Below are 13,806 nucleotides of genomic sequence, written 5' to 3' on the forward strand. Positions count from 1 at the left end.
ACTACCTGGTCCCTGAAAAGGCTTTTTTCTAAAGGGCCTCGGAAATCTCGTTTCCTAAACCCATCTGCACCGACTTCTTCCAAGGTGCCAAGGCAGCGCCACCAGCCCAAGAGGTCGGAGCCTGGCTTTGCAGAAGCTCAGCCAGGCTCGGCAGAGGACAAAGGCCAAGTGCAGTGCGTGCACCTGCCTCCAGGTGGCGCAGGATACCCGGCTCCTTCCCTATGTTCTTTGGCACGCGCGCTAGTAGGGGCGCGGGGGCGGGGGCGGAAGGGTGACTCCAGGAGGGCCACGGGACACCACCTGCCCTCCCCCAGTCCCGCACTGTCTCCTGTTCACCTTACCCCACCCACATGCCCCGGCGGGGTAGTGACTCAGCTTCTGCAACCTCTTACTCCTCCTTGGGGTTCATCTCATCCCCAGCCCACTCCTCCCGGTTCCTCTCCCTTCCCACCCTCATTCACTGGCTCCCTGCTCGTTGTCCAGCCTCCTGCTGCTGGGTCCAGGGAAGATGAGCTCCGAGGCTCTCATGAGTGCCAGACCCAAGGGACCACAATTAGGGGGTAGTTGACCCCCACAGCCCTCTGGAGTGAGCCTTTCTCCAGCCAGTATGTCTTCAAATCCATCTGCATTCAACACCGTCAAGCCCCACTTTTGGTGGTGCCGATCTTCCCACGGCCAGAGAACTTGAACTCTGCCCTGCCTTGGGCCTCAGTCACTGTGCCCCAGCTCCAAGAGGATGACCATAATGACCTGGACAATTTGGACGCTGGCCACTGTGCCCTTGGACTTCCCAAAGACACCCCATCTACCTGTCAGCAGGTAGTCATGAATGAGGTATTCTCCAAGACGGGTCATCTACCCACCCTATAGGCCAAGGTCACACTTTTTGGAAACACTGCTCTGTTATGCCCTAACTTTGTCATTCATTCTCACCCCCCACCCACGTACCATGCCTTGAGTCTCACTTCTCTAGAAGGTTCCCCCGGCGGTGGCAGACCTGATTAAGCACACATATCACCATGTGCAAGGACCTGGGTTTGAGCCCCCACTCCCCACCTGTAGGGGGGATGCTTCATGAGCAGTGAAGCAGGTCTTCAGGTATCTTTCTTCCTGTTTATCTCCCCTCTAGTCTCGGTTTCTCTCTGTCTTGTCAAATTAAAAAAAAAAAAGAAAAAGGGGGAGCTGGGCGGTAGCACAGCAGGTTAAGCACACATGGCACAAAGCACAAGAGCCAGCTTAAGGATCCCCACCTGCAGGGGGTGTCGCTTTACAAGCATAAAGCAGGTCTGCAGTTGTCTTTCTCTCCCCCTCCTCTCTCCATTTCTCTCTGTCCTATCAAACAACAATAGCAGCTATGACAACAATAACATGTACAACAAGCGCAACAACAAGGGTAACAAAATGAGAAAAATGGCCTCCAGGAGCAGTGGATTCATAGTGCAGGCACCCAGCCCCAGCAATAACCCTGGAGGAAAAAAAAAAAAAAAAGATTCCCCATGGAAAATCTGGAGAGCCTACTTACGCCAGTTTATAATAACAGAAAGAGAGAGAGAGGCACAAGGGAGTCATAGCTCAATGTTTTAGTCCATGGAGAATGAAAGTTTTTGGCCTCCATTTTATTTTTTAGTTTCTCTGTTCTCTCTAGCTCTGCTTCCTCCCCTGAAGAAGCTGGAATCCATTGCCCCACTACTAGCTGGATAAGCCTCACCAACCCATACTGCCATCCACCCAGCTGAACTCTGTGGGAGAAAGTCCCTCCATCTTGCCAGCTAGAGTCCCCTAGTCCCCCAGCCTCACTTCCACATTTTCCTTGTGATAACAACACACTTCTGCTCTTCTCGCTGTCAGAAGAAAACAAATCCTCTTTTATTTCTTTTTTTATTAATATTTATTCATTTCCCTTTTGTTGCCTTTGTTGTTTTATTGTTGTAGTTATTATTGTTGTTGTTATTGATGTCGTCGTTGTTGGATAGGACAGAGAGAACTGGAGAGAGGAGGGGGAGAGTGAGATAGACACCTGCAGACCTGCTTCACTACTTCTGAAGCAACTCCCCTGCAGGTGGGGAGCCGGGGGCTTGAACTAGGATCCTTACGCTGGTCCTTGTGCTTTGCGCCACATGCACTTAACCACTGCGCTACTGCCCAACTCCCCTCTTTTATTTCTTATAAGCCATTTTTTATTTGTGATTCACAGTGGGCTACAAGATTATAAGATTATAGGATATAGGGAGTCGGGCAGTAGCACAGGTGGCACAAAGCACAAGGACTGGCATAAGGATCCCGGTTCAAGCCCCCGGCTCCCCATCTGCAGCAGTCACTTCACAAGCGATGAAGCAGGTCTGCAGGTGTCTGTCTTTCTTTCCCCCTCTCTGTCTTCCCCACCTCTCTCCATTTCTCTCTGTCCTATCCAACAACGATGACATCAATAACAACAATAATAATAACTACAACAATAAAACAAGGGCAAAAAAAGGGGGAAATGAATAAATTTTTTTTTAATTTTTAAAAATATTATAGGATATAATCTAAGTGCGAGACCAACGTCATGGGCTTGAAGTCTGAGTGGTCACACGGGGCCTAGGCTTGGCTGAGTGCTGTGGTGTTATTCTCTTGAAATTCTTCAAAAGCACCCACCTAACAATTGAGTAATTCTTATAAATTAGAATCATTCAGAGAACATTCCTTCAATACAGATTCCCAGGCTCCTTCCCAAGCCCGTGCTCAAGCAGCCCCAGATTCTGAAAGGTTTGAAGCATCCACAAACGCCTCATTGGAGACTCCTGGGATCACCCTGGCTGCAGTTCCGCATGCTGCCACATGGTGATAGTATAGCCCGTGTCTGCCTGCTGCTAAATTAAACCTCCAAGAAGCACTGGCTGGACATCAATATCCCTACCCAGCCTAATCTGGTGCAACTATGCTCTTCCTCAGCGAAGTCTTGAGACAATGTGCATCTGTTGGTGTGGTTTCTGTAGCTAAAGCCACAGCAGAGCTGCTCCTGCCTCAGTCAAAGCCACTTCTGAGGGTTGAGTACCAGGAGACTATGGTCAAATGATGTGAGAAGGGACAGAGAATGGCTGGCTGGTGGTGCACCTGGCTGAGCATACACATTACTACGTGCAAGGACCTCTTCATGTCCCCTGGCCCCCTGCATGACTGGTGCTGTGGTAAGGCAGATGTCTCTTTCTCTCTCCCTCCCTATCTCACACTCAATTTATCTTTGTCTCTAACAAATAAAAAGGGAGAGAAGAGGGAGTCGGGTGGTAATGCAGCGGTAAGCAAACGTGGCACAAAGCTCAACGACTGGCTTAAGGATCCTGGTTCGAGCCCCCGGCTCCCCACTTGCAGGGGAGTCGCTTCACAGGCAGTGAAGCAGGTCTGCAGGTGTCTTTCATTTCCTCTCTCTGTCTTCCCCTCCTCTCTCCACTTCTCTCTGTCCTATCCAACAACATCAATAACAGCAACGTCAGTAACAACAACAATAATAACAACAATAAAACAAGGGCAACAAAAGGAAATAAATAAATATTTTTTTTAAAAAAAGGAAGAGAAGAGACAGAGAGAGTGTGGCATCCTTGGGGTGTGGAGACAGGATGGATGGCTGACCCCAGCCATAGCTCCGTGACAAACTGTCCTACAATCTTCAAAGCACCTTTACCTCCATCACCTGCGCTCTGCTATTTGCAGCTGAGTTCATCTTCACAGAGGAGGAAATGTGGCTTCAAGGGGGCATGTGACACAACTGGTGGGGCAAAAGGTTAATATTGTGAGGACTGAATTCCATCCCAGGCATCCCAACTCCACAATTCTTGCCTATTCCCAGACTCTGTATTGCAATCACTTGGGACATGAAAAGCATATCCTCAGGGCAGAGCGGTGGTGCACCTGGTTGAGCGCACATGTTGCAATGTGCAAGGACCTGGGTTCGAGCCCCCGGTCCCCACCTGCAGGGGCAAAGCAGGGCTGCAGGTGTCTCTCTGTCTTTTGCCTTCTCTATTGCCCCCTTCCCTCTCAATTTCTGGCTGTCTCTATCCAATAAATAAATAAAAAAAAATTTTTAAAGAAAAAGAAAATAAAAGCATATCCTCTGCCTAAACTGCGCTCCAGATCCATCGGATCGGAAGGTCTGGTGGTGGAGCCCTAGCAGGAGTGTTTTAAGCACAGCCCCTCACACCTCTAGTGGATTCAAATGTTCACTTGTTAGTATTATCACTGCAATTTCCCCTACAACGTCGGCAGAGGGCGCCCGAGAACAGGACGACAGCCACCAGCAGCCAAATTCAGCAGGGGGAATGGGAAGTGAGGGCACTCACTCACTACCTGGATGAAAAAATCTAGGTGTCTAGGTATAATCCCTGTGCAGAGAGCACTCCAAGCTCTCCAAACTAGTTGTCCCGCTTCTGTCCACTAGGGGCAGTGTAACTCAGGGTTGAGGACCCTTGCAACTAAGCCCAGGGACAGTGGAAGCCGGGCACCTCTGAAGCACCTCTGGGAGCCTTTAGCTCATCTAAAGGAGAATGAATAATAGTGCTGGCTCAGACAGGGACTCGGAGGCTATACAGGACCCTGCACTAATGTGTATATGCGGGGCTTGGCGATGGAGCACCTGGCTGAGCATACACACTAGTGCACAAGGACCCATGTTCAAGCCCCTGGTCCACACATGTGGGGGGGGGAGCTTTACCAGGGGTGAAGCAGAGCTGCAGGTGTCTGTGTCTCTCTCCCTCTATCTCTCCCTTCCTTCTCGATTTCTGTCTCTATCCAGTAAGTAGATATAATTTTTAAAAATATATAAATAACATGGACCCCGAGTCAGATTGATGTAGTAAACAGTCAATTGTATTTATATAGTCTCTTCAAGTTTAGGAGTTACTCTCTGCCCTAATCCAGCTTTCTAGTTCTATTATCAACTCTTGGCTACACCTTCCCAGACAATATTCTTTTCTTTTTTTTTTTTTTGCCTCCAGATTTATTGCTTGGATTCAGTGCCTGCTCCTGGAGGCCATCCCCACCCCACCCTTGTTGTTTATCATTGTTATTATTGCTGTCGTTGTTGGGTAGAGCAGAGAACATCGAGAGAGGAGAGGAGGGAAGGAGAGGAGAGGAGAGGGAGGAGAGGGAGGAGAGGGAGGAGAGGGAGGAGAGGGAGGAGAGGAGAGGGAGGAGAGAAAGACACCTGCAGACCTGCTTCACCGCTTGTGAAGAGACCCCCCCAAAGGTGGGGAGCTGGGGGCTCGAACCAGGATCCTTAAGCTGACTCTTGCTCTTTGCGCCATGTGAGCTTAAAACCCCCTGCTACCGCCCCCCCCCCCCCCGGACAATATTCTTAATCCACCATCAAGCTCAAGCATAAATAACTGAAGTCATGGACTCCTCGGGAGCATATCTAAAATAGACTTCCTACCTTCTCCCCACCCTAAAGCCCCTATTCTTATCTGTTCTATTTCTATGCTTCCTGGTTTTTGTGTGTGTGTGGTTATTGTTTGTTTTGTTTTTTTGCCAGAGCACTGCTCAGCTCTGGTTTATGGTGGTGCAGGGGATTGAACCTGGGACTTTGGAGCCTCAGGCATGAGAGTCTCTTTGCATAACCATTATGCTACCTACCCTGCCCTATGCTTCCTGTTTATTAAAAAATTTTGGCCTGCTTCATATCTTAACTGCCTTTCAGACACCAACTGGCAGGTGCTGACACCATCCTGACTTCCATGGGCAGACGACCTCACCAGTGTGTCCCAGAATGTCGCCTCTCCGAGCCCTACCCCACAGGCTAGGGGTATGGACTGACCTGACAATACCCATGTCCCACAGAGAAGCAAATACAGAAGCCAGAATTCCCACCTTCTTTACCCCATAAAGAATCTGGGGAGGGGCCAGGTGGTTCAGCACACACATTACAGTGTGCAAGGACCCAGGTCCCCACCTGCAGGGGGAAAGCTTCACAAGTGAAGTAGGTGCCTCTCTATCTCTCTATCTCAATTTCTGTCTCCATCCATTTTTTAATAAAAAATTTGTAAGAAAAAAACTTTGGTCCATACTCCCAGTGGGGTAGAAATGGTAGGGAAAGAGGGGCCAGGTGGTGGCGCACCTGGCTGAGTGCACATGTCACAATGAGCAAGGACCCTGGTTCAAGGACCTGCAGGGGGAAGGCTTCTCTTGATTTCTGGCTGTCTCTATCAAATAAATAAAGATAATTTTTAAAAGGTTTTAGACAGAAATGTTAGGGAAAGATGACTAAAGGGCTTTGGAACCCAATTCCTTCAGGATTGGGGGGGGATGAAATGTATTAATTAGTATTAATAGGTGTAGGTGTGACTTAGAAAAGAAGGTGTAGTAAAGGTGTAGGTGTGACTTTAAAAAGAAGGTAGGGGGGTCAGGGGGTTGGGCGGTAGAGCAGTGGGTTAAGCGAACATGGTGCGAAGTGCAAGGACTGGCATAAGGTTTGAGCCTCGGGCTCCCCACCTGCAGGGGAGTCACTTCACAGGTGGTGAAGCAGGTCTGCAGGAGTCTATCTTTCTCTCCCCCTCTCTGTCTTCCCCTCCTCTCGATTTCTCTCTGTCCTATCCAACAACAGCAATAACAACAATAATAATAAATAAAACAATGATAAACAACAAGGGCAACAAAGGGGGGAAATGGCCTCCAGGAGTAGTGGATTCATAGTGCAGGCACTGAGCCCCAGCGGTAACCCTGGAGGCAAAAAAAAAAGGCAGGATCATAGGAAAAAAATGAGCAAAAATATAGATAGATGGATAGATAGCTATAGAAATAATAGTCAACCCATATCTGTGACCTTGAGAGAACCACTGCAGTTTCCCATGGAGGAAGAGGACAAAGAACTCTGGTGATGAGAACAGTGTTCCCCCATTATCTTTTAATTTTTCAGAAAGTTTTTTTATCAGTTCTTTTTTAAATTTTACTTTATTATTAGATATATAGAGAGGAACTGAGAGGGGAGGTGGAGAGAGAGAGAGAGAGAAAGGCAGAGAGACACCTGCAGCTCTACTTCGCTCACCTTTCCCCCTGCAGGTAGGGCCAGGGGCTTGAACCTGGGTCCTTGCACATGTAGTGTGTGCACTTAACCAGATGCGCCACTGCCTGACATCCCATTATCTTGTAATTTTGTAAACCAACATTAAATCACTAATAAAAATATAATAGAAGTGTTCACTTGTGATTTCATGAGGAGTCACTACTCTCATGTACTTCTGTGGCCACAAGCCCCTCAGTAACCAAATGTCCTGCTGGCCAGAAGGGATGCAGCCTAGAACCCTGTTTGGGGGACCTGTTTCTTTTCTGCTCCTGGGAGAGAAGTTACACACAGACACAGAGACCTGTGTTCTGTTCATTTTCTTTACTCTTAATCTCCACATAGAATTAATGCAACTGGGAGTCGGGTGGTAGCACAGCAGGTTAAGCACACGTGGTGCAAAGCCCAAGGACTGGCATAAGGATCCCAGTTTGATCCCCCAGCTCCCCACCTGCAGGGGAGTCACTTCACAAGCAGTGAAGCAGGTCTGCAGGTGTCTATCTTTCTCTCCCTGTCTTCCCCTCCTCTCTGTTCTCTTTCTCTGTTTTTTTTTTTAATATTTATTTTCCCTTTTGTTGCCCTTGTTGTTGTTTTGTTGTTGTTGTTATTATTTCTCTCTGTTCTATCCAACAACGACATCAATTACAACAATAAAAAACAACAAGGGCAACAAAAGGGAATAAATAAATTAAATTAAATTAAATTAAATTAAATAATTAACACAAATAAGTAACTATCCAAAGACTCAAGTTTGGGACTTTGGGGACCTGAAGTGGCTGACACATTGGCCATCCTTTAGGAAGACAGAATTAATGCAGCACTGACTTTCACTGTCTCCGGATTTTTATTAGTTACGTACATTAGATATGTCACAGGAATTCCAACAAAGCTTACATTGGCAAAAGGCATAAAAATGGTTCATTAACAAGGGGACACAATAGAGAAGGGACATCTGCAGAAGGGCTGCAGGGACCGTAACAAATCTCTGTAACACTCCCAGCAATCTGAGCAGCTCCTTGGCTGCAAGGGCGATGTCCTGTACCTTTCTCCCTGGGTGCCTGCCAATTGTTGCAAGATGCTCAGACTTGGAGCTCTGGCTCCACAGACCCTGACTCCTGTCTTGAGAAATTACAGAAATTGTCAGCCCCATGGATCCTGGATGTGTCTCAACCCTCAGAGTTGGTAGCTGGACAGCTGGGAAAGGGGCAGGTTGGCTAAAATTGCTTCTGGTCCCTTCTTCTATGGCAGGAAAAGTTCAGACAGGAAAGGGGAGGGGCACAAAAGATGAGGGTGGGGAGGAAGGGGAAGAGCTGTGTCCTGTGCTGGAAAGGAGCTATGGGGGGAAGCAGTGGGCCTGAACATCCTTCCCCTCCCCAGTCTCCTGGGAAGTAGAGAAGTCAGTCCCTGGGCAGAGGATCTCACCAGTATGTCCTGAAACCCCCCCTCCCCAGAGCCCTACCCAACTAGGGAAAGATAGAAACAGGCTGGAGTTATGGATATACCTGCCAGCACCCATGTCCAGTGGAAAAGCAATTACAGAAGCCAGAACTCCCACCTTCTACACCCCTCAAAAATTTTTTTTTGATTCATACTCCCAGAGGGGTAAATGATAAAGGAAAGATGACCAGAGGCTTCTGAACTCCAACTCCATCTGGACCCAGAGAAAGAAGTGGGGGGAAAGGAGAGACATTTGGATGTAGTAAAAGGTATAGATGTAGGGCCGGGTGGTGGCACACCTGTTTGAGCGCACATGCTACAGTGCACACGGACCCAGGTTTGAGCTCCTGGTCCCCACCTGCAGGGGGAAAGCTTTGCAAGTGGTGAAGTAAGGCTGCAGGTGTCTCTCTGTCTCTCTCCTCCTCTATCACCCCTTTCCCCTTGATCTCTGGCTGATCTCTGGGAGCAAATATACACAAATATAGACAGTTGTATAAACAATAGCTAACCCCTTATCTGCAACCTTAAGAGAACAGCTGTAGCTTACAATGGGGGGATTGGGGATTCAGAACTCTGGTGATGGGAACGGTGTGGAGTTGTATCTCTGTTCTCTTTTCAATTTTGTGAATCACTAATAAAAAAAAGTGGAAGGAGTCAGGCGCTAACACAGCGGGTTAAGCACAGGTGTTGTAAAGCACAAGTACCCGCAGAAGGATTCTGGTTTGAGCCCCTGGCTCCCCACCTCAGGGGAGTCGCTTCACAGGCAGTGAAGCAGATCTGCAGGTGTCTTTTATCTTTCTCTCTCCCTCTCTGTCTTCCCCTCCTCTCTCCACTTCTCTCTGTCCTATCCAACAACAATAATAATTATAATAAAACACGGGCAACAAAAGGGAATAAATAAATAAATATTTTAAAAAAAGTAGAGGAGTCAGTGGAATTCATGGCTGGGAGGAGAGGAAGGGGGCATTAGAGACAACAGAACAAGACAGAGCTACACAGAGAATTTGCATCTGTGCAAAGAACCGGGTATGAGCCCCCGCTCTCCACCTGCAGGAGGAAAAGCTTCACAAGTGGTCAAGCAGGTTTGGTGTCTCTGTCCCTCTCCCTCTCAATTTCTCTCTGTCCTGTCCAATAAAATGGAAAGAAAATGGCCACGAGAAGCAGTGGATTTGTAGTGCTGGCACCGAGCCTTATCGGTAACCCTGAAGGCAAAAAGAAAACAACAAAACAAAAAACCTCAGAATTGTGCTTCTGTGGCCTCTCAGCCTCTGGTGACAGGTAGTCAAACAGCGGTGTATCACCAATCCTCACCTTCCAGTGTGTGAACTAATGCCCCCACCCAACAGGAAGGCAATCTCCTACAGAAAGCTCCCCCCAAAAAAAACCCTCCAGTGTCTCCCAGTCTCCAATCTCTGCAGCAGGCTCTGTGTCACCCTCTCCCCTCCCCCCGCCCCAGCAGCTCATGTGCACCTTGGACACCCACCTCCCAGCCCCAGGCCCACCCCAGCCTCCACTGGGAGCCCAAGGGGGGACAGCAGCCTCCCAGGACAGCACGCAAGGCCCCCACTGGAGTCCCCTTTCTCCCGCCCCCTCCTTCTGGTCCTGCTTTAGAACAGGAATCAGGGGGTCAGGGACAAAGCTGGAGGGAAGGAAGGAGACTCAGCAGGCCTCAGGACTCTTTTTCCCAGGGGCCCCCAAAAAACTCAGGCAAAAGACATAGGTGGGTTTTTTTTCCTTCCTTTAATCTTAAGTAAAAGAGACACAGGGGTTCAAAAATAAAAATTTCTTTCCCCTCCTCCTAGACCTTGACCCAGCTGAGTCACTGCAACCCCCTCCCCCAGTTCCCCAATAGTGACAGAAAAAGGGGGTGCAGGTATGTCAGCTGAGGAGAGGGGAGGTGGCAGGGGTGGGGATATGCCAAGCTCGGTGCTGGTATCCAAATATAAATACACATGTGAAAACTCCTGGAAAAGCCTCCCCACTCACCCATCAGGCAAGTGCCCCTCCTCCCCAGGGAGTCTGGAGAAGGGGGTGGGAGTGCAGGTGCCAGGCACCGGCCGGCTGTGGTTTTACTGCATCCGCTGGGTGTTCACTCCACGGGTCTCTTGCTGCTCACTGTAGAAAAGATGACACTCGGGGTCCCCCCGGATGGTGGGGGCTCCCTGGATCAGCTTCCCAGTGTTGGGGTTCACACACCAGCACTCCCCACGCTGCCCGTTCAGAGACATCTTGCACTGTGGAGAAAACACAGAAGACCTTGAAGGAAACCCCAGAAAGACCTTCTTTCATTCAGCTCCACATCCACGAAGTGGCCGCTGTGGTGGGGGCAGGGGAGGGCGTTCGTTCCCACTGGAACTTGACTCGCTGATGGACTGTGGACTTTTCCACAATCACTGGTCTCAAAAACCACTGACCAGAGAGGTGGGACTGGGAGGTGGTGAGACGTCCAGGGAGGAGGGCACACCGGCACTAGAATGCAGGACTTGCATGTGTGAGGTCCCGGGTTCGATCCCCAGAATCGTTTATACCAGTGACACTGATTCTCCCCCTCCCCCATTAATAAGAATAAATCAATCAACTTTTTCACAAAGTTTTTTAAGCTCCCTTTAATGCAGTGAGGCCTGGGCTCAAACTCAGGTCATGCATAGGGCAAAGCAGAGCAGTGAGCCATTTTGCTGGCTCTCAAACTTCTTTCTGCCTTCAGGGTTATCGCTGGGGCTCAGTGCCTGCACTACGAATCCACTGCTCCTGGAGGCCATTTTTCCCATTTTGTTGCCATTGTTGTTACTGCTATAGTTGTTGTTGGACAGAACAGAGAGAAATTGAGAGATGGGGAAGACAGAGAGGAAGAGAGAAAGACACCTGCAGACCTGCTTCACTACCTGTGAAGTGACCCCCCCCGGGGGGGGCTGATATGCTTTAAGAAACCAAAAAAAAGTGGGTGGTGGGGCAGGTGGTAGCGCAGCAGGTTAAGTACACATGGCACAAAGTGCAAGGACCAGCGTAAGAATCCCCTAGCTCCCCACCTGCGGGGGGGGGTGTCTCTTCACAAGTGGTGAAGCAGGTCTGCAGGTGTCTGTCTTTCTCTCTTCCAGCTTTCCCCTCCACTTTCAGTTTCTCTCTGTCCTGACCAACAACGACATCAATGGCAATAATAACAACAATGATAAGCAACAAGGGTAACCAATGGGGAAAAGATGGCCTCCAGGAGCAGTGGATTTGTAGTGCAGGCACCAAGTTCCAGTGATAACCCTGGAGGCAAAAAAAGAAAGAAAGAAAGAAAGAAAGAAAGAAAGAAAGAAAGAAAGAAAGAAAGAAAGAAAGAAAGAAAGGGAGAATAATTAAAAAATACATAAATTGTTTAAAACTACAACCGTTCCTGTTAGTTGAACAGCACTCTCTTGGGGCGCACCTAGCTCCACATCACTCTACAGCTCAAAGGTGAAGAGCCAGGTGGTGGTGCTCTGAGTTAAGTGCACATGCCCCTGACTCCCCACCTACAAGAAGGACACTTTATAAACTGTGAAGCAAGTCTGCAGGTGTCTCTCTTTCTCTCTCCCTCTCTATCTCCTCTTTCCATTTCTCTGTCCTATCCAATAACATGGAGAAAATGGGCCTCCAGGAGCAGTGGATTTGTAGTGCAGGCACTGAACCCCAGCGATAACCCTGGAGGCAAAAAAAAAAAAAAGTATTTCCCCACCTGCAGGGGGAAAGTTTACTGAGAGGGGAAGCAGTGCTGCAGATGTCTTTCTGACTCTCGCTCTATCACCCTCTTTCCCTGGATCTCTGGCTGTCTATCCAACAAATAAAGTGAAAAAAAGTTGAGAGGCACAAGGCAAGCTCACAGCTTACCTCTAGGACAGGCCGGGGCACAGGAAGGGACCCCACCCCATCCTACCTCACCTCATCAGTGTTCCACCTTCTTCCTGGAGCCCCTCATCCCCTTCCTGTCCCGGAAGCCACGGCCTCTGAGGGGTCCAGCAGGTGGCAGCACTCACCTGCTTGAGGTTGTACAGGCCGTGCTTGTCACAGTTGGGGATGTGCAGAGAGTAGAGGTGCTCCAGGGGACCTCGCTCATCTGGAAGCCGCATGGTAGAGATGCGCTCTAGCACCTGGTCCAGCTCCTGCTGGCAGGGGGTCTAGGAGGAAAGGGGGGGTCCTGTGAGCTGGGGCTCCAGGGGCAACCAACCTCAGCAGGGAGCTGTCTCCCCCTCAACTGGATTTTGTTAAAATGCAGATCCCCAGGGAGTTGGCGGTAGCGCAGTGGTTAAGCGCACGTGGCGCAAAGCTCAAGGACCAGCGTTAAGGATCCCGGTTCGAGCCCCCAGCTCCTGACCTGCAGGGGAGTCGCTTCACAGGCGGTGAAGCAGGTCTGCAGGTGTCTTTCTCTCCCCGTCTCCCCCCCCCCCATTTCTCTCTGTCCTATCTAGTAATGATGACATCAATGACAACAATAAAATAAAAAAAAAAGGAAAATAAATAAATAAAAGCAAATCCCCAGGCCACCCTTGGGAGTGCAACAGAGGTTCATGGCTGAGGCCCCAAGGGTCCTGGGTTCAATCCCTGGCATCACTATAAGCCGGGCTCCTGCTGCCCGCCCAGTCCTGGGATCTGAGGATTGCTTGTCCCGCCCAGAAAAAAAGAAAGAAAACAAAGGAAAGAGGTGCAGGTGTGTGAGTCTTCGCTTCTTTCTTCCACCTGTGGCTGTTTCTCAGGGGCCAGAAGGGGTCCTGTGTAAGGCCCCAGAAGGTGGCAGAGGGGCAGAGCAGGGCTTCCTATAGGAAAAAATGGCCACCAGGAATGCTGCATTCGCCATGCAGGCACCAAGCCACGGCAAAAACTCTTGGTGTCAATAAAAATAAAATGATAATTATTATAAAGAAAGGAAGGAAAAGAGTGGTCCAGGAGGTGGCACAGTGGATAAGGCATTGGACTCTCAAGCACGAGGTCCCAAGTTCAGTCCCCAGCAGCACATGTACCAGAGTGATGTTTGATTCTCTCTTTCCTCCTATCTTTCTCATGAATAAATAAAATCTTTTTTTTTTTAAGAAGCAAGTTGGGGAGAAGGGCTATAGCGCAGTGGGTTAAGTGCACATGGTGTGAAGTGCAATGACCAGCGTTAAGGATCCCAGTTTGAGCCTCTGGCTCCCCACCTGCAGGGGAGTCGCTTCACAAGTGGTGAAGCAGGTCTGCAGGTGTCTATCTTTCTCTCCCCTTCTCTGTCTTCCCCTCCTCTCTCCATGTCTCTCTGTCCTAACAATGACATCAATAACATCAATAACTACAATAACACTAAAAAAGGGCAACAAAAGGGAATAAATAAATAAATAAAAAGAAGCAAG

The 13,806-nt window shown here is 49.2% G+C and overlaps 1 protein-coding gene across 1 annotated transcript in view; it reads right to left on the minus strand.

Annotated features, from left to right (window-relative positions):
• Window positions 1–10,185: 10,185 nt before the first annotated feature.
• IGFBP2 (insulin like growth factor binding protein 2) overlaps window positions 10,186–13,806 on the minus strand; it is a 29,916-nt gene continuing 26,295 nt past the window's right edge. The window contains exons 3-4 of the mRNA XM_007520035.3: window positions 12,463–12,603; window positions 10,186–10,698 (exon numbers count right to left, since the gene is read on the minus strand). Coding sequence (XP_007520097.2) covers window positions 10,534–10,698; window positions 12,463–12,603 — 306 coding nt within the window. The 3' untranslated portion in view covers window positions 10,186–10,533. The remainder of the gene's footprint in view (window positions 10,699–12,462; window positions 12,604–13,806) is intronic.

This window comes from Erinaceus europaeus, chromosome 7, assembly GCF_950295315.1.
Source record: "Erinaceus europaeus chromosome 7, mEriEur2.1, whole genome shotgun sequence".
Taxonomy (NCBI): Eukaryota; Metazoa; Chordata; class Mammalia; order Eulipotyphla; family Erinaceidae; genus Erinaceus; species Erinaceus europaeus.